This window comes from Mustela lutreola, chromosome 11 (assembly GCF_030435805.1).
Source record: "Mustela lutreola isolate mMusLut2 chromosome 11, mMusLut2.pri, whole genome shotgun sequence".
NCBI classification, from domain to species: Eukaryota; Metazoa; Chordata; class Mammalia; order Carnivora; family Mustelidae; genus Mustela; species Mustela lutreola.
Genome location: NC_081300.1, coordinates 73,471,451 through 73,491,048, shown reverse-complemented (window position 1 = coordinate 73,491,048; position 19,598 = coordinate 73,471,451). Strand labels below are relative to the sequence as shown.

Genomic DNA, 19,598 nt, shown 5'->3' with positions numbered 1-19,598 from the left:
GTAATTCAGTATATATGAAGGAGAGAAGCTTTGTTTTCCCTATTATGCCGGCTAAATCTAATGCCAGTAGATGCATTTCATCAGAGTTGTGGTCAGAGTCATCCTGGGTCATCCAGTGAGGTCCTGGTTTCTGAGTCTGTCCTCAGAAGCAGCAATGCCTCTCCTCGGTGTTGGTGCGGTGCTCTGGAACGTGTTGATTTCTTAGGTCCGTGCTGTACATTCTCGTGAGATTCCTTTTTGTCTTGTGCCTCGTGGGCTCATTCCCACAGGGCTTTGTCATTCACAGAAGCCGAGAAGCTGGTGGGCTCACTCCCTTTGTGGAGAGGCCCGTGGCTCTGGCTGGGCCACTGTTCCCAGCAGGGGAAAGAGGTACTTTTTAACTCTGATGAACTATGCCCATCACCCCTGCAAGTGCCAAGCTCCTGGCCTTGTGTCTCGTTATCTCAGGAGTAGTCTCCTTTGTGTCTGTCATCGCCACTTTCCTGTGGGAATTAAACACAGATAGTATGACTTTCAGTATCATGCCCAGCTTAGAGGTGGTAGTGCAGTGTTCCTGTTTAGGTATAACGATAAGATACCACATGCCTATGGTTGTAGAAATTCTCAAAGCTGATGACAGTTTGGGACCTCCTGAAGATCATCTTGTCTTTCTCTTCAGCCTGCAAATATTCTCTTGGATGAACACGGACATGTCAGGATATCTGATCTCGGTCTCGCCTGTGACTTTTCCAAAAAGAAGCCCCATGCGAGTGTGTGAGTAGCGCATCAGCTCTGTTCAGTGTTGACTGTTATTTCTCTGCAGCGATGGTGGTCCTCCCAAATCTTCTCAACTTCCTGAAAACCTCTCATTTGCTTAGTGGGCCCCTTTGATCAGTCCGCAGTCCTCAAAACCGGGCATGGGATTTCTCCCATCTTTTGTACCTGTTGGCGTGTGCCCCCCACTTCTTCCCTACCCCCTTGGGGTCTGTCACTCGCTGTGTTAGTAAGTAGCCCCCACCCTCAGCATGTGCCAGCTCAGGACCTTAGCATGGAGGTGGCGTTCACACCGGAGGGGTATCCCCATCCCTTCAGGTCCAGGGCACCACCTCTAGGCTCCTACTTATCTTCGCCTCCCCCAACCTCACTCCCACCCCTTGGATGGCCTCACAAGAACTCTGGAACCAACAGGAGACCCCTTCATAGCTGTAGTGCAGGAAGACTAACATGGTTCAGATTTTCCCTCCGGGACCAGAGCTTGCATGTTTTCATATTTATCTCATACTGTAACTTATTTATATTCATTCCTATACTAATAGGAATTGAGACAGGAAAGGCTGTTTTGTTCCATGAATCATGTTGTGTGGAATCCCCATTGTCCCCTCCCCTTTGTTTACAGTTGCTGCTGTTCAACAACTGACATCTGAGCCTCTTGGCTGAGCTGTTACTATTCTGTAAGGTGGGCGTGCTCTGGTAACTGCGTGTGCCCTTTCTTCTCCCTAGAGGCACCCATGGGTACATGGCTCCCGAGGTCCTGCAGAAGGGGACAGCGTATGACAGCAGTGCCGACTGGTTCTCCCTGGGCTGCATGCTTTTCAAGCTCCTGCGAGGGTGAGTGAAACGCATCCTTCTGTTACTGCCACCGCGGCTTGTCCTCAGATCAGAACCCAGACCGGTTAGACAGTGTTAGACTCTAATATCATTTGAAATCACACATGCTAACCTAGACGATGACCAGGGCTCTTCCTGCCTTCTCAAACCGAGAGCTTTGCTCCCATTAACTTTTAGGCAAAAGCTCACAGTTTCATATTTTTGTTCCATACCTTGTAGGAATGTCAGCACATTTAAACCTAAAGGAAGACTGCTTTGAAGTGGGCCCATTGATTTAGGATATTTTGGATAGTGATTTAGGATAGGTCCCCACTACTTGGGGCATAAGAGTTATTTTAAAATGTAGATCATTGAAGAAAGTAGGAGAATCTTTCTCATTAGGAGTCAGTTACTCATGAATATCTTGCCAATGGTAAGTGTTTTGAGGGAAGGACTTGAGAAAGGACTGAGACCCAAAGTGAATGGATTTTAGAAGTGCTCAGGTATTCTGAACCCTGCTGAAGTTAATTCACCTTTCGTAAAACACAAAAACGAAACTGCATAATTTCATGTTTTTAATTAATTTAATCACCACCAAAGACGGTGAAACAGAACGAAAGGATTAGGGAATAAAAGCACTGTCCAAAGCATGTCCTCATGTTGAGAACAATGATTATGTTCACATTTTCCCATTAATTTTAAAAATTTTCAGCCAACTGGAATGGAAATCTTAAGTTTTGAAAACATGTTTTTGGTCATCCTTGTCCACAAGGATACAAAAAGCACTTGATGTTAACATTTCCTGGTCAAGACCCTCCTTCTCCTATTTCTGTTGTGAACACGGGTCTGGCTGTTTGCTGAGCGCTTGGCATTTCCACTGGGAAGGCTCGTTGAGCACTGCCACATCTTCTTACCATAATCAGCACATTCATCAAAGGGGCTGGATTCCATGTTTCCCCTCAAATTAGGTTCCCAGCACTCTGGCCACTTCCCCAGGACCCCGGTAATCTAGTTGTTCTCTGCTCACTGTTTTCACTGGGGAACCAAAATCGTGTTACTGCCCAGAGAGTCAGGTCCTGTTGGTCCTTAATTGAGTTACTGTATTCGTGGAGCCTGGATGGCCCTAATTTCCATCATCAGACTTGCTGACCTAATTAGAGAGAGTTTCTGCAAGACAGGCCAGAGAAAACCACTTCCCACGCGAGCCGTCCTTCCACCCGGTGGAGGCTCTCTGTGAGAGGTGAGTGCACAGAGACATGCTTTGGGTCTCTGTTTGGCCCCCCAGGAGATGGGGCCAGAGGTGCAAAATCCATACTTCCAGAATTTTGAGACAAGAAAACTCCATGCAGCAGCGAAAACATCAGCTACATCCAGTCAAGATTGGAAAGTCAGTAGTAAAATGTCCCTGGGAAACCTGCCAAGCCAGGTAGTTAGGGCTTGGTTCATGTCTTTGTTTTGTTTGATTCTAGTCTGTTTATAATAATGCCCACCATGTCACTCAGGGATGATTGGGCATGACACCGTTTTTTGGAAGTTCTGAAGATGTAGTTATTAACGATATGCCAGCAGTGTGATCGGTGGCTAGTAAGGTGCACCCAGCTGTATCTGGCCACAGGTCAGCTTCCCAGTACTGAATCAGGAGGGAGTTACTCCTCATGGGTCCTCGATCGGGCTCAGTGGAGTCACTGTGTTTGCTGCAGCTCCTGTCAAGAGGGGTGTTGGCCGACAGGAAGACATCCAGAAGGTGTTCCTGAAGATGGGTTGAGAGGAAAATGGTGAAAGATCTAGAAACTGTGGCTCATATGGAAAGGTTGGAAGAACTGGGTGGTACATGGCTTAGGGGAGCCCTAATGGTTGGCTCCAGCTGGCTGAGGACCCGTCTTCCCAAAGGGTTATATTCATACTGCACCATTCCCAAGAGCAGGCGCTTTAAGGAGGGGAAGATGTCAGTTCAACACAACAGTAGCCACTCAGGCCTTTGAAGGAGCTTTGTTCTACGTTGTGCCTCACAGGCAGTGAGGTCCCTCTCACTGTCTGGCGACCATCTATTGAGACTGGCATACAAAGAAACCTTCCAGTGTGTAATAGAAACAGGACTAGAGGAACCTTTCCCACTAAGATATGTGATCTTCTGCCATTCTCTGCCTTGCTTGTTCAGAAACCTTTCACAGGAAAGGGTAGAACACAGAAACCAAAGGGCAGGGAGAATGTTTTTTGATTTAAGTGATTTAGAGTCGACCTGGTAAGCATTTACTGAGTAGCTAGAATATGCAGGAGACTGTGCTTCATGTGCTGGGGAGAGGAAGGGAAGCGGGGGAAGGAAGCCACGTCCCGTCCATAAGGAGTTCGCAGGAGAGTAAAGATGTCCACACACAGGAGCAGGGCAGACTGCAGTGTCCCGGGGGTACAGAAATGAGTCCCAGGACTGACCTTGGAGAGCAGAGCTGACTCCACACAGATGATGCTCTTTGAAGGGGGCCTGGAAAGGGTTGGCAATTCCAAGACTGGTGCAAAGTAAACATGTTTTCCTGTGGGGAGCAGACAATATGGGGCAGTTTGTCTTTCCTCAGTGGTGACCTGGGCAGGGAGGTCATGCTGGGAGAGGAGGTCGAGGAGACAGGGAGAGCCTTTCAAGAAGGGAGAGCCTATGCATTGGGGTGGGGGGAGCAGGGGCTTTGTTCTTGAGGCCCCAGAGACTGGAGGCTTTTACGCAGAGGAGAGACATAGCTGGCTGTTTGTCAGAAGAAGGTGCTCCCAGCATCATGCCTGTAGCCCTGGAGGAGGGAGATGGGAGACAGGGGTGGGGATCCACAGGCAAAAGGCCAGGACCTGTGGGCCTGGGACCAGGAAGGAAGCAAGTGGCCTAATGATGTTGTTACGTGGATCGGTGGGTGGTGGTTGCTGTGCTTTTCCAATGGGTGCTCAGATATGGAAGCTGAGGGGTGCTCCTTGGCAACACCTGGAGACATTTTTGCTTGTCACAGCTTTGGAAAGGGCTACTTCTGACATCTGGTGGGTGAAGGTGAGGGTTGCTGTGAAACATCTTACGACACACAGGATGGGCCCTGCTGCCTCCAGCACAGCATTGCCCTGCCCAGAAGGCCAGCAGTGCAGAGGAGGACAGAGTCTGCTCCAGGCGTGTGTCTTCCTTCCTTCCCGCAGCGGAGCGGTGCGCTCGAACAGGGGTCACCGGCAGATGACCACAGTCGAATGCTTCTTCCACGGGCGATTGTGTCCCGCTGCCTCTGCTGAAGCCCTCGTCCGCCTCCCTCACACTGCTTTGCACAGAGGCATGAAGGACGGAATCTGGATGTGGGCAAGGTGTCCAGTCTTGAGACTGCGTTTCACATCCCTGGACTCACAGGGGTGGACGGGGTATTGAAGATGTTCATGTTGCCAGTGTGTGGGATTGCTGTCCTGACCCTCGATCTAGATTTCAGGTATCTGTCGTGGAAAAGAATTGAGGTGGCAGTAGCTTTGAGCCTAACTGCATCACTTCTGATGTCAGTCCCCGAAGGTGTCAGACATGGGGAGAGAGCCTGTCTGGTGGTCTGGGGACAGCTGAGCTCTGCCCCAGGTTACTGAGTTTGTTCCTGTAGTGCGGAAAAGAGGGAATGTTTATAAATACTTGAGCAGCTATTGGCTTAGATTCAAAACTCATATCTGATGTAAGATGTCATCTTTTTGGTACTCTAAAACTAAATTTTGACCTAAGAGTTTTGAATCACTCTTCAAGCATGTTGCCCTTGAGCCCCTTGTTTCGCCATGACCCTGATCTGCGGCATCAGAGCGCACCCTCGTGCGTGTTTTCCCATCCCTTCTCCCGTCTCAGACGATTTCCCCAGATTGTTTGGGGAAGGTCTGCAGTTGCACCCATTCGTTCCGTGAGTCAGAAGCCACATCTGACCGCTGCACATGGGATTCTGTTCCCGCGGTGCCCTGCGGAGAGGCCAGCACCCCCCACAAGCTGTCAGCCGGCCCCGAACGGTCCCCTCTTTCAAGCGGCTGCCTTGGGGAGCAGCTGCAGCCTCCCAGGCTCTGTGGGCACCACGTGCTTCCCTCCGAGCGGAGATTATTGCTCTCGTAGGGTTTCTGTAACAGTTTCCAAAATAGAAACAGAATCTTTGGTTTTGTTCACAAGGAATCATCAAGCCTGCCTCTAGACTTCAAACCTGAGAGCGCGCACTTTCTCCGCGTGCTGGCCCAGAGCCGGTCGCTGAAGAGCACGTCCGAGGGTTTCCTACTGGGTCGGTCGCAGGAGAGCCACGTGTGCACGGTGGCCTTGGTAGTGGCCGGGCTCATGTGCTGGAAATGTTTTTGGCACCACTGATTTAACTCTGCTCCTCCTCGCGAGCCTCCCTCAGGTCTCATGAAAGATTTTTTAAATTTAGCACAGAGCATTTCTGTTGGAACACAGTGGTTCTTTTCTGCAAGGGTCGGGGTATCACGCTTTCCCTCCAGCAGTAGGTGTGGGGGTCACAGCAGGGACGGGGTCCTCGGGCACCGTGTGCAGGAGCCAAACCGGCAGGACGTGCCCCCACGCCAGGAGATCTGCTCACAGTCCCTTTGCACGCCTTTAGGGCCTGCGTGGGATGGAAGCAGCCATGTCGGTGGAGACTGAAGCTTTAGTAAGATTTCATGAACTGTCATCCTTTTTCTCTTGAACCATGAACATGAGGATGTCTCCCTGTCTTTGGCATCAGAGCATGATGCAAGTAATGGTTTTTTAAATGACAATATCTTAAAAATAACATACCATTTGTTGTTACATCCGATTTGCTTTTTAAATGCAGTAATTTTACATTTTTCTTTTTAGAAACAATTAGGGTGAACAGAATATTTCCAAAGTCTGGTTTAGAGATTAGTGCGTGTTTGTTCACTTGGCACTCATTCACCTTGTTTTAGATTTTATTTTTCAAATTACTGCTTTCAAGAGATTGAAATTACTCTGTATTACATTGCACGGTAAGAAGGAAAACAAAGCATTAGAGTTCCCTCTCTTGTACAAAATGAACATTAAACTATTTGAGATCATCAAGGCTCTGAAATGGAATAATCCCTTCTGAGAGATGACTCAGTGCCTCACTTCACTAATTCAGGGGGACGGTCAGAAAGGGAACAGTAAGTAGTGCAAGGAGGAGTTCTTTTCTCTGAATCATGTTCATTTATGTGCTCAGTTTTCCAACCCACCTTATAGAGTTAACTTTCAAATATTTGACAGTATCTTGCCTCTGGTGGTGTTATATATGGCTTAGAAATAAAATTGGAGGATTCGTCATTTTATAGGCATATCTTGCTGTAAGAAAGTCATGTACATATATCCCTTCTTTAATTTCCAGATAAATAAATAAGACCAGAATTCCATAATTGGCATGTTTACTAGTCTCTTTTGATAAGATTTCCTTTGAAAGCCAACTTCTCTGGGGTTTTAACAATAGGGTAAAGAGTAAGAATAGTTTGTTTTTCATTAGTTTATCAAGCAGACATTCATTTTATAAAGTTAAGATTCATCTTTATTAATTTCTTGAATGATGGCTGTGCACTGCCGTGGTCTTGGCTGCCACCAGCACACACGGTGTCTGTTCCCTTTGCTGTTTCTGTGAAGTACAGGGCCTTACACCCTTCGACAGATGAAGACATCGAGACTGTTAGTTTCCATGACTGGACCGCAGCCAGTAAACACCCCCATCACAACCCTGAGCTCAGGTCTGCTGACCCCTATGTTAGGGACTCTCTCTAAGTACAACAGGAGAAAGCAGTTCTAGAACTGGAGGGCCCCAGGGACACAGGGTTCACGTATGTCTGTCATCATCAGAGGAAGGCATTGCCTGGTTACCGGTTTCCAGTGGGGGAAGCGTGTTCATCTTGGTCGTGTTTTGGTTGCACCACAGTTCTTTGGGTTGTTTGAGGGACTAATATCCATTTTTCAAAAAAAAAAAAAAGAAAGAAAGAAAGAAAGAAAGAAAACGAAAGAAAGAAAAAGACCAAACACTAAAGTGACAAATGTTATATAAATGGCCTTCATTTTCATGAGTACCGGCTGGCTGATTGTTTTCTTTTTTTTAAAGATATTTTAAAATATCACTGGGGATATATTTGCCGAAGCCTATTTTAGTACCGTGATTTCACTGACGTGAGGATCAGACAGTTCACACGAGCATAAGTGCCACCCCCCCTTTCAGGCACTAACATACCCCAACACCAGCCTTTCTTGGTAAATGGTAAATGTGTAGGGTTTTGTATTTCTGTAGTTTGGGATGAATACTATCAGAATACAGTACTATCCCCAGATATGAGCCAAGGACACGCACCAAGTTACCTGATAACCACATCCTCAACATGAGGATTCATTTCCACAGGCACAGCTGTTCATTTCCTGTTCATTTCCACAGGCACAGCCCTTTCAGACAACACAAAACCAAAGACAAGCATGAGATAGACCGAATGACCCTCACCGTGGTAAGGAGATTGAAAACTCTGTTTTTCGATGGTGGGTTTTTTTTTTTTTTAAGATTTTTCTTTTCTTCTTTATTTTTTTAGTAACCTCTACCCACAACATGGGACTCGAACCTAAGACCCCAAAATTGAGAGTCACATGCTTCACCGACTTAGCCAGCTAGGCGCTCCGAAAAACTCCATTCTTATTCACATTATTATTTTCACGTCTCATTCTGTTAACAACCGGTTGAAAAATTTGCTTTCTTAAAAAAAAAATGAGTGGGGATCAAGTTCCTAGAATTCCTGACAGTTCAGTGGAAATAGATGTCAAGGTAGAAATTACAGTTTGCCACCCATCAATTATAGAAAGATGCAGAAAGTCAAAAACTAAACTAAGAAGATCGAAGAAAAGGAAAAATTGCCTAGGCGCATAAGAGCAGGAGACCTGTTTCTCCGCACCTGACCCCAGCTTAGTGAGTGGCATTGAAAATGACTAGCAGTCTGTGATGCCTGACTAGCTTTTTCAGTGGAATGTGAGACTCTTGGTCTTGGGGTTGTGAGTTCAAGCCCCACATTGTGACTAGCACAGTTTCATGTTTCTTTAGTGTAAATATTAATTCACAGTGCGTCTGCAGTTTTTAACACTGTCCGTGTCCAAGAAATGAACTTAGATTTGGTTGGGTGTCAGAGCTTCTTGAAAATCGTGTTTTTTTTTCTCTCCCCCAGAATGTGGAGCTCCCGGAGGCCTTCTCCCCGGAACTGCGGTCCCTTCTAGAAGGCCTGCTCCAGAGAGACGCCAGTAAGCGGCTCGGCTGCCATGGAGGCGGGTAGGCTGTTATTCTAGCTCTCGAGTACCGACACCCAGAGCACAGGACAGTTAGTTACAATACATTACACTTCATTCCTAGCCCCTAAAAATCTCCCACTTTGATCCAGAGTGGGGAATAATCCAATGGGAAATATGTATGTTGTCCTTTGTGTTTCATAATTAACGACTTGAAGGAGTCGCTCGCTTTTCAGCTTTAAAAAAATTGATCCTGTCGACAGTGGAAATGAATCCCGATATCTTGCAGTTCATTTGGTGAAGTTTTACTAATTAGGTTTGCAGTGATGGCAGTTCAGTATCCTGATCAGGTTCTTACGTGTTTTCTCTCACGTGTAACTGGCTGGCTGCCATCTTAAACGTGCTTTCTAGCTGCTAGGTGTCCAGAACGCCTTCCTGCAGTCCTCAAACTTGACTGATACTTTGGCTGGATATAGAATTCTAAATCAATAATGATTTTTCCCCAGAACTTTGGAGATATATTGCTTTATTGTGTGCAGTAAAGCTGGTCATGGAGCCCAGTTATCTCTCCTGATGTCAGGAGCTGAGAGTTCCTTGTACTGTGGAAGCTCATTTTCTTCAGCTCGGAGAATACTGTTTTTTAAATTTATTTGACAGTCCCTCTCCTCCATTTCCTTGGTTAGCTCATAAAACTCCTTTTAGGTTTCTGTTGAAGTTTCTAGAATGGCCATCAGTGCTTCTGACCTTGAGTATTCCCTGTATCTTTGCTTTGATCCTATTCTACTATATGTGGGCTTAAATCTCTAATCCCTCCTTTTATTGCTTTTTAAAATCTTTAGCAGGCTGAATTTCTTCAAAATAGAACTTTTCAGAGTCCCCCCACCCCTACTCCATTAGAATAAACACCTAGCTGCAGGCATTTTGGGGTTGGATATTGAGGTAGAAAGTATGGTGTGTGCGTGCGTGCCTGCATGCGTGAAGGGTTCCATCTACAGAGTTCAGCCTGTCTTCAGCCCATGTCTCACCATCCCCTTCCCCTATCCCCTTCCACATACATGGCATTGAGCCTAGAACTCAGCACCTCTGAGCCCCAGGCAGTAGCTCTGCCAATTTATTGTTAGTAGTCTCTGCTCCTCCGTCCACACCCATCATGTCTACTGATGGTTCTGCACCCCCTTTGTGGTGCATTTATGACTCCGTGTTCCTCTTCCATCATTTTAGCGATTGTTGGGAAGGAACAAATGCAAAACACAAAAGGACACCTTTTGACTCAGATTTCATTCATTCATCCATTGAACACTTACTGAGCACCCCCTGAGTGTCAGCCATTGTCCTAACTGCTGGGGCTAAGGCGGCCCACATAGGCAGACCCAGCCCTGTCTTCTTGGAGCTTCTGTTGGGTGGGGGTGAGTGACATTATAGAAATGATCAGATAAGTAAGATGACCTCAGACCGGGAGAAGAGCATAAATGAGATAAATAAGGCAGTGTTGTCCTTGAGAAGCCAGCGTTAGGAGGAGAGGGGGAAGGACCCAAGGCAGAGGGGTCAGTGAGGGTAGAGCTTTGACGGGGGCATTAAGCTTCCATGATGCAGAAGAGCAAGAAGGCTGGAGAGCTAGGAGAGGGAGGTCAAGAGCAGGTCAGACAGGCGGTGGGCTCAGGCAGGTCCTGTATGTAGGCCGTGTCCCTGGACTTTGCTGTAAGTGCAACAAGGAGGCCTCTGGAGAGTCTTGGGCAGGGTTATAGGGAGATGGGTTGGAAGGATGATGTGGGCCTGGCATGGGGCGGGTGGGGCTGCGGGATGTGTGGTTGGAGGGAAGGCTGGGGCAGAGGGCAGTTAGGGTCATTCAGGGAGGGGGTGGAGACCTGGATGGTGGCAGTGGTAGTGGGACATTTAGCATCTCCTTCATGATCGAAGACCATGCTGCCCCCACCAGGAATCGGATCTCAGTGAGGATAGGAGACAGTAAGAAGTAGTCAGCCCCAGGAATTGCCCAGGGGTGGGCTGTGGAGTGTAGTGGGGCATTGGGGCTGATCCGGCTCTTTGGGTTTAGATGACAAGGCGTGGGAGTAAGTCAGGAGTTCTACAGACCTCTTGCCCCATCAAGTGGAGACACTGAGCAGGCGCTGGGTGCGCGGGCCTCCTGGCGTGCAGGACGAGGTCGGCGCTTGCCACACGGATCTGGGAGTTATCTGCAGGCCCAGGACATCTATAGGCCTGGCAGGGTGAGGTCACTCAAGGAATGATAGCAGAGGAAGGGAACTGAGAACCAGCCCTTGGGGCTCTGCCAGAGGGGACAGGGCTGCGGGGGGACCCAGGGCAGGCCTTGGCGGAGAGTCCTTTGTGGGCATAGGGTCCATGCACTTTCCCCATGTAGGCTTTCCTCATGGTATATAGTCGTTTGTCTTCTGCACAAACTGAGCTTTGAGCATGGTTTCTGGGAAAGCTTGTTTCTTCAGTATCTGAGGAGGTGTGGCATACGCTATGTTCCTAGATTTCTAGTTTGCTTCTGAATTCATATTTGGTCCTTCATATGCCTATCGTTTGATCTGACATGCCTCGTAGACATTTGCTGCAAATCTCCTCAATGTGGAGATCTCTAATTTAAGTCTTATTTGAATTTGTTCTCCTGGCGACAGACTCCTGTGTATCTATCTGCGACACCTCCTAGGTTCTCTCAAACTGGAATAAATTACCACATGAGATAATATTCCTAGTTTCCACCCCATACGATATTTCTAAACATTCAGTATTTCCTGTGTTGGTTTGAAGAAAGCATATTTTACTTGCTTAGTGAAAGAACTGAAAATAGTCATTTCTCTGTGTTCTTCCCAGGAGACAGTTTTTGGAAAATATTCCTTAGGTTTGCAAATGCACCCTTACCACCTTTGTGCCTCTTCCACAGGGCACAGGAAGTGAAGGAGCACATCTTTTTCAAAGGCATCGATTGGCAGCAAGTCTACTTACAAAAGGTACTCTGTCTGGAACCCCACACTGGGCACCACCACCTCTGTGCTCGGGTCTTGGTCCCCACTCCCCGGGGCCCCCAGGCTCCCCTGACAGCAGTGCGAGTTCTTCTTGGCCTTCCACCCATGGGCTGCCACTACCACCAACTCCCTCTGGGCCAACTTCTCTCTGTTTCCCTAGTTTAAAAGTTTACAAAATATCTGCAGTATGCATTAATAAATACTGAAACAGAGCTGTTATCTAATGCAGATGTCTGTATAACTGAGATGTTTTTAGCTTTCCCTCATCTTTTTGACTTCCTATCTGAATCAGTGACAATATTTTCATAAGGACCTCTGTAGAAATGTACAAGAAACGTGGGTCACAAATCTACACATACTTTCTAGACCAGCACCACACAACTTAAGGATCAATGATAGGATATCAACAGAATCCCTACCCTTAAGATATTTTTTCATATTCCCATTGGTACAGGAGAACACCCCACATTAAAATTTTTTCTTTTAATGTTGATCAGCTTTGGGTTCATTTCTACATCATCTCCAGCTGTCAAGGAGTGATGCTATGTTAGTCCCACCTGCTGTGAACGAGAGACCGGGCTTCGGCTCTGCTGGCCCCTCTGCGGGGCACCTCTGTGGGTGTGGAGCGCTCCCTCTGTTGCGCCCACCCTGCCCCTGCACACTGAGGCACCAGCAAGTGGAATGTGGTGCCGTGTTGTCTGAGACACGGTGTTTTCCTAAAGCTGAGCTGGCTGGATGTACAGTCTGGAGATTTCATTATATTCAGTAATGCTTTAAGACCCTGGACATGAATCTGTTTTTTTCCCTTAAGTTTTTCTAAAATCTGGGGGCTTCTTTTAGGGCTATTGCAGGCACAAGCTTGTTCCTTGCACAAGCCCATCTGTGAAGGACGCATGGTGAGGTGAGGTGTAGGACTTCGGCTGGAATGCTCAGAGAGTGCAGCACACTGTAGAGTGATAGGTGGGGATGGGCCGTGAGGTGATCTGATAACTGAGCCCCACTTTCTTGGATCTTCTAGTACCCTCCACCTTTGATTCCCCCCCGGGGAGAAGTCAATGCTGCCGACGCCTTTGACATTGGCTCCTTTGATGAAGAGGATACCAAGGGCATCAAGGTACCCGTGTGACATTCACCCTGGGTGTTTTGGGGGGTGGAGAGATGTTTTTCTTGGCCAGCAGACTGAGTGACTATCTTAACATTGGCTTGCTTGTGGAATGTGACTTATCCGTGAGCACCTGCATGCATAAAGAATGTAGACGTCAAGGACCTAAATTAGACACAATGAAAGCTTTCTGTGGACTAATCATTTTATGGTTGACAAATTGGTAAGTGGTCAGTTTCTTACGGATCTGCATATACTTGCAACTGAACTAGAGCTCGAGCATATATGAAGCAGAGAAAAGCAACTATGTGACAGCAGACACATTTTGCCACGTGCCAAAGAGCCAGCCATCTTAATCCTTTTAAGTATTCAGATCTGTCTGTGTTCAGATGAAAAGAGCAAACAGCATGAGTCATTTTGCATTTGTCAATCAAAAGTGAAATAATCACTGCAAGTTTTTTTTTTTTATATAATCCTCTGCATTTTTCAAACTTTTGTTCATATCATTATGTTTCCCAGTAGACGAGGCATGATTATAGACGGTGAGTCATGAGGGAAAATCATCCCCCTCAGGCTGCTAAGTCAGAGTGTGTCACTGCTGGTTGGGCTGCGGTGTCAGGAAGGAAGGGTGGCCGGGGTGCTCCTGGGACCAGCTTCTCAGGAGGTGAAGCCGAGGCACTGGGAAAGCAGAGAGAAGCCACTTCTGTGGTTTGGCGCAGTGGCTTTCCCCAGGGCTGCAGTGTTCCCAGTGCTCTGACGTGTACAACCCCAGGCGCAGTCTGCAACCTGGACAGACTGCAGGCGGCCGTCAGTGCTCTGGGGAACGATCATTCCCAAAGTCACCTAAAAGGATTACTGTCGTCCCCATAGAAAGTTGTCAGCAGAGGAGCTGCCACAAAAGGGTGCTAAAAACACCACGGCTGTGACGTGGGAGCCCACAGACATTTTTGATGTTGAGAAGAGATTGGTCATACTTTAAATTTCGTAAACCATAATCAAGGCTCTGGAGTCAAACTGGGCTTGCATCTGCCCTTATTCGCTGAGTGACTTTGGGTAACCTCTCACACCCTGGTTTTGTCACCTGTGACTGGTTTTGACGCCCGAAGTTCTCTGAGGTAGGAGAAAGAGCTGCTTTAAGCCTCTTGGCCTGGAGTCCCTGCGAGGAGGTTCTGTCAATGTGGTTTTCGTTCTTTGTGACCAAGAGCTGAGGATGAGTAGGCTCAGAGCAAGAGGGGGCCTGTGGCCAGGGATCCAGAGGGAAGTGAGGAGCGCGGGACGGCCTAGTCCAGCTAGAGGTTCTGCCCCTTAAGAAACCACGCATTCTTGATCTTTTTAAACAAGCAGCCAAATAAATATACTGTTTTTTTTTAAAAAAAACAAGAACAAAACCAACAAAAAATCTCACCTCAGATAAGTACAAATTGTCTTCCTTGTTTTATTCATTTTCAGCCACTTATGCTAAATCTAGAAAGTCAGGGCTCTCTGAAATTCTAGGAAGTAGAACCGTTTGTATTACAAAGCCCAGTTGGCCCTTCCCAGCAGCTACATTGGAAAGGAGTATGTTTTTACTTTTGGTAAACCCTTCAGAATCCGTACTGGAGGCCATGATCCCAGGGTGCCCCTCTGGCCTGCTGTACTAGCACCCCCCCCCCCAGCCCTCCCACACACACTCACACTCACGCATGGCTGGGCATACCCCTCCAGCGTTCATGCTCTGGACCACCGAGGACTTCAACTCTGGGCTCAGCCTGGGCTGCTGAAGGAAGCGGGAAGAGGAGAGGAGAGCTCGGTGAATCAGGGCGATCCTAAAATCAACACGTGATCCTAACAGGTCGCTGAGGGCAGGTAGAAAGCCCTCTGTGTTTGATCGATTTGCTTAAGTCTTGGGGGCAAGTGCTTCTTCTTGCTCTTTTTCTTGTCAATAACTTTCCTGCTGTAACATCTCTCCAGTACTCATCTCTCAGGCAAAGGAGCAAGCAAATCAAGTTTCTCAAGAGATCTGTGCTTGTGAGTGACAGCCGTGCTCCGCTCTTTCAGTGAGATCACTCACCTTTCTGCCACAGAACTGTAGCTCAGAGGCATAAAATCACTTTCTTTGCTCATTTTCAGAGTGCAGCCTCTCGGCTCAGGGGCAAGAATGAAGGATTTTGAGCAGTAGTTTGGAAGAGAAATGCTATCATTAAGTGTAATTTTTATTCCCGTGCCTCTTAAAGGCGAAGTTGCCGAAACCCCCTCATCTTCTGAGCTCTGTGGTCGCACATTTGATCACTCTGTTACCCTGGGTTCATGGAAGGTTAGAAGGTTCGTGGAATGAATGGACAATTCAGCCTCCTCTCCCTTCTGCTCATCTCACTTTTCAGATGAATTGAGGGTGGTGAGAAAACCCTCCCACCTTCTCCCTTTTAATTGTTTCTCAAAGTACGGGATGTAATTGCCTACTTTGGCAAATAGAGTCTCCTCGCCATCATTGACATTCTGTTTTGCTGTCAGATCTTTCTGTACTTTAAATAAAGCCCCGTACATGTTGTTTTTCATTGGCAAAAATGTAACAAAGCTGGTATAAGAGAATGGGCTGACTGTCCTCTCCGGTGGGCCTGAAAGGTGAAGGTGAAGGTGTCCCCAGGTACCATGCTGGTTATCAGCGGCAGACATTTGTGACAAGGAACGAGCCATCTCTGAAGGATTGTATGCTGTGGTCCATTTATCACCCCACGTCCAGTTAGGGTACTTCTGAAGCTGTTGCCTTGCTAAGTATGTTAAATCATAACTATCTTGATCTCTTAAAATAATAAGCTTCTTGATTGCGACCAAGATCTCTACAAGAACTTCCCCTTGGTGATCTCCGAGCGCTGGCAGCAGGAAGTAGCAGAAACAGTTTATGAAGCAGTAAATGCAGACACGGATAAAATCGAGGCCAGAAAGAGAGCTAAAAATAAACAACTTGGACACGAAGAAGGTAAAATAGCCAGCGTGCCTCAAAATATTTTCAACGCAATGAATTTTGTAAAAATGTCTCGTAAAGCCAGAAAAGTTTTTGGGTCATAAAGTACGTTCCAAGGGTGGCAGGGGGGAAGGCCATAAATAGTGGCGTGTGGCTTGGAAAAGCTCAGTGTAATATTTCAAAGTCTTCAGTCAATATATAAATTAAGGTGGTCAGCAGTAGGGTATCGTGTGTCCTCTGCTCTTGGAGCTTCTAGAGCGAGTTCGCAAGTGTCTTTCTTAAAGATGCAGTATTTTCATGCCTGGAAGAGGCCCAACTTTGTAGGCACATGACCTGGGCCATCTCACAGGCACCCCGCTGGGTTAAATGCCCTGCCCTCACTGTCTTGACATTCTCAGTCATGTTTGAACAAGGGCCCTGCCTTTTCCTTTTCTTCTGGGCTCCACAAAGTATGAAGTGGTTGTCACTGGTGAGGAACCTCGCACACGTGTCTCTTGTTCAGCACTGTAAATGGGAATAATGACATTTGTTTCACAAGCACCTTAAGGAATTGCCAAACCACATTTTTTTTTTACAACATTTGAGTGCCCTGTTGGGATTTCCAAAGTGGAGTGCCTCACATTGGGTGTTAAACCAGCCGGCCATTCTTGAGTCACCAAATGTTGTCACTCTCCATTTTCCTAAGATTCTAATGAATCTGGGATATTTAAATGTACCTGGTCGATGATGAGGATATTATTTGCTTTCCTTCTAGGCAAAGACTGTTCTGAGAGGTTAACATTCTGTTATAAGAGTCATCTGCCAGAAGCAGTTCCTTTGTGTTAATAAGTTACTCGAATGGGAGTGGCTTGATGTGGGCTGGCCGGTTGTGTCCATCACCCACTCAGAAACTTGTGCCCGAGTCCCGATGGGTTCCTCCCGCGTGAAAGCTGCCAGTGTTCCCCAAGGGAATGGAGCAGCCCTGTAACTGTGCTCACCTCCATTCTGCAGAGAGAAGGGCTTTGTTTCCAAGCTGTTCCTTTGCGCGCCCATTGACATCACTTTGGGCTGTTGGCTGTAGCTAATTTTATACAGGAAATTACATCAGTTGATCCAGGGAGGGCCATGGTGTCACCAGAATCTTGACAAACTGGACCTAGAAAAAAGAGGCATGTCTTAATGACCTTACCGAAGTATATCCTTGCATCCAGCAGATTCATGAACTTATCTTCATATATCACTGGGTTCTTGGTTGAAGATCTCAGGAGTCTCCTTACAGAACAGTACAGTCCAGGCTTAGGTCCCTCTGGTGAACCTGCAAGGCTTCCACCTTCCGTATACTTAAGCTGTGTAAACACTTTGGTGTTAAAATGACAATTCTGGGGAGCCCACCGATCACCTGTCCTCTCCCTCCTGGGGCCTTCCCCTTCCCCGATATACCAGACAACATGGGTATCACTTCTCTGTTTGCCATCTGAGTCTCCTGTTAGAACGTTAGCTCTTGGAGGCAGGAGTTCTGTCTCCTGTCCTGTAGCACTACTGAGTCCAGGGCACCCAGAACATGCCCAGCACCAGGCATTCCCTTCAGAGCTGCTGAATGATGAGGGGAGGAGTAAATGAATGGTTTTTAGTGTTCTCCAAATATTTTTAGTGTTCCTTTAAAATAAGAAACCGGAGCCAGCCACTTAAAATTAACCTTTTTAAAAAAAGAGAGAGAGAAAGAGTGAGAGAGGCAGTACTTCACTCTAATGATATGATCGGGATTCCACGAGAGCGAGTTAGCTCGGTCTGTCTAGGTAAGCGTGTACTGGAGGGATAAATACAGCCTTAAGGAATAAATGTTTTCGAGCCTTGTGTTACCTTGGCTGCTTGGTCAACCCCTTACTGTTATTGACAGGATTGAGGGGAGAACCCCAGTCCCACATATAGACAAAGGTTCTTCGGGCCTAGCTTGAACTGAATTATCCTGTTTGTACCCTCTCCGAGCCGCAAGGGAACTTCACGAATATCTCCCAATATAGAGAAACAGCCATTCACTATGTTAGCGAAGACCTGCTCTTCTGATCTCCCGCTCACCTGGGTCTCAAAACCGGGACAACGGTTTGCACAACATGCTCCACTCATAGAAATCTGATTTTTCCAAAGAGTGTATCATTCTTATTTGTTTGTTTCTGAGAAGAGCAGAGCCCGTCTGTGTCCAAGCCTGTCTAATTTGGGGTTGTTTGTATTCCCCAGATTATGCTCTAGGAAGGGACTGTATCATGCACGGGTACATGCTGAAGCTGGGGAACCCGTTCCTGACTCAGTGGCAGCGTCGGTATTTTTACCTCTTTCCCAACAGACTTGAGTGGAGAGGAGAGGGCGAATCCCGGGTAAGTCTAGTGTGGCCTTCCCAGCACTGACTGGCAGCGTCCTCGCTGTTGCGTGGCTCTCTCGGAGGGCTAGCACGTCTAACCAAGTATCGTGCTGAGCTCTGGGTGTCTATTTGAACTTGTGCACAGGAGATTTGGGATGTTCAAACTCTAACTTTTAAACTTAGAGTGGGGGTGCCTGGGTGGCTCAGTGGGTTAAGCCTCTGCCTTCGGCTCAGGTCATGATCTCAGGGTCCTGGGATCGAGCCCCGCATCCGGCTCTCTGCTCAGTGGGGAGGCTGCTTCCTCCTCTCTCTCTGCCTGCCTCTCTGCCTACTTGTGATCTCTCTCTCTGTCAAATAAATAAATAAAATATTTAAAAGTAAATGGATAAATAAACTTAGAGACAAAGAAAGATTTTATAAAGTCCGAAAACAGAATGTGAGGTCAAAACAGATTTGAAGGAGGCTGGAGAGTAGTCAGGGAGATCAAAAGAGATTAAAAAAAAAAAAAAGAAATCCAGGACTTTGGAGTCAGACAGAGGCGCTTGAATCCAGGGTTCAGAGAAGAAGGTCTGGCGTCCACAACACAGCCTGAGGTTTGGGGGTATGGCTGTGCTCAGTCTCCCCTTCATGTGGCCCCCTCCTTGTTGGGCTTACATGAAATAAGCTAAGTGGTGTAAGCTGTGATGCTAGACCCAGAGCAGAGGTCACCAAACCACACTTCCTTTGGTCTGTGTTTCATTGGAAAAGTGTAAGGGACTCCCATGCCATAGGCAGAAAGATACCACTGCCCCTCAGATCCTTTCTGGAGGACTCATGTTTGTGAATAAGATAAGAAGACATTTCTAATCTGCACTGTCCTTCAAAGCCAGACAGGCCACATTTATTAAGCAGCTACTGCATGGGGTGGTGATCCAAGGAGAAGGCAGTGCTTCTGCTCCTAGGAGGGAATGGCTAGTCCTCCAGGGCCAAGGAATCAGGGCAGTGGTCCCAGGTGTCACAAACATAGCTGAGGTCTTGGATGGGTCAGAATCCTGCCCATCAGTTGTCCGGTGGTGAGAAGTGTAGAGAGCAGTAAGCTCTGATCTTGTTTGTTTGGTTTTGGAATGTGTTTTATAAATCTCCATTGCTAAAGGGGCACTGGGATGGCTCAGTCAGTTAGGCATTCAACTCCTACTTTCAGCTCAGGGTCATGATCTCAGGGTCGTGGGATCGAGCCCTGAGTCTGTTTGTCCCCGGGGCTCTTGTGCCTTCTGCTCCTTCCCCGACTCATGTGCAATTGTCTTTCTCTCAAATAAGTAAATAAAATGCTTGAAAAAAATAAATAAGTCCCCACTGGCAAAGTTGCTATTTAATTATGAGTGATTACTACTACACAGCCCATTCCTTTCAGATAAACAAGACTTCTCACCATTACTAGTGCCATGGGAGTCATTTCCTCAAACTAA

At 47.2% G+C, this 19,598-nt stretch overlaps 1 protein-coding gene across 6 annotated transcripts in view; it reads left to right on the top strand.

Annotated features, from left to right (window-relative positions):
- Window positions 1–19,598, top strand: part of GRK3 (G protein-coupled receptor kinase 3) — a 119,094-nt gene that overhangs the window by 90,840 nt on the left and 8,656 nt on the right. For all 6 annotated transcript variants that reach the window (XM_059140994.1, XM_059140997.1, XM_059140996.1 and 3 more), the window contains 8 exons: window positions 659–753; window positions 1,480–1,587; window positions 7,959–8,025; window positions 8,731–8,831; window positions 11,694–11,760; window positions 12,794–12,889; window positions 15,671–15,833; window positions 18,033–18,169. In XM_059140994.1, the coding sequence (XP_058996977.1) occupies window positions 659–753; window positions 1,480–1,587; window positions 7,959–8,025; window positions 8,731–8,831; window positions 11,694–11,760; window positions 12,794–12,889; window positions 15,671–15,833; window positions 18,033–18,169 (834 nt within the window). The remainder of the gene's footprint in view (window positions 1–658; window positions 754–1,479; window positions 1,588–7,958; window positions 8,026–8,730; window positions 8,832–11,693; window positions 11,761–12,793; window positions 12,890–15,670; window positions 15,834–18,032; window positions 18,170–19,598) is intronic.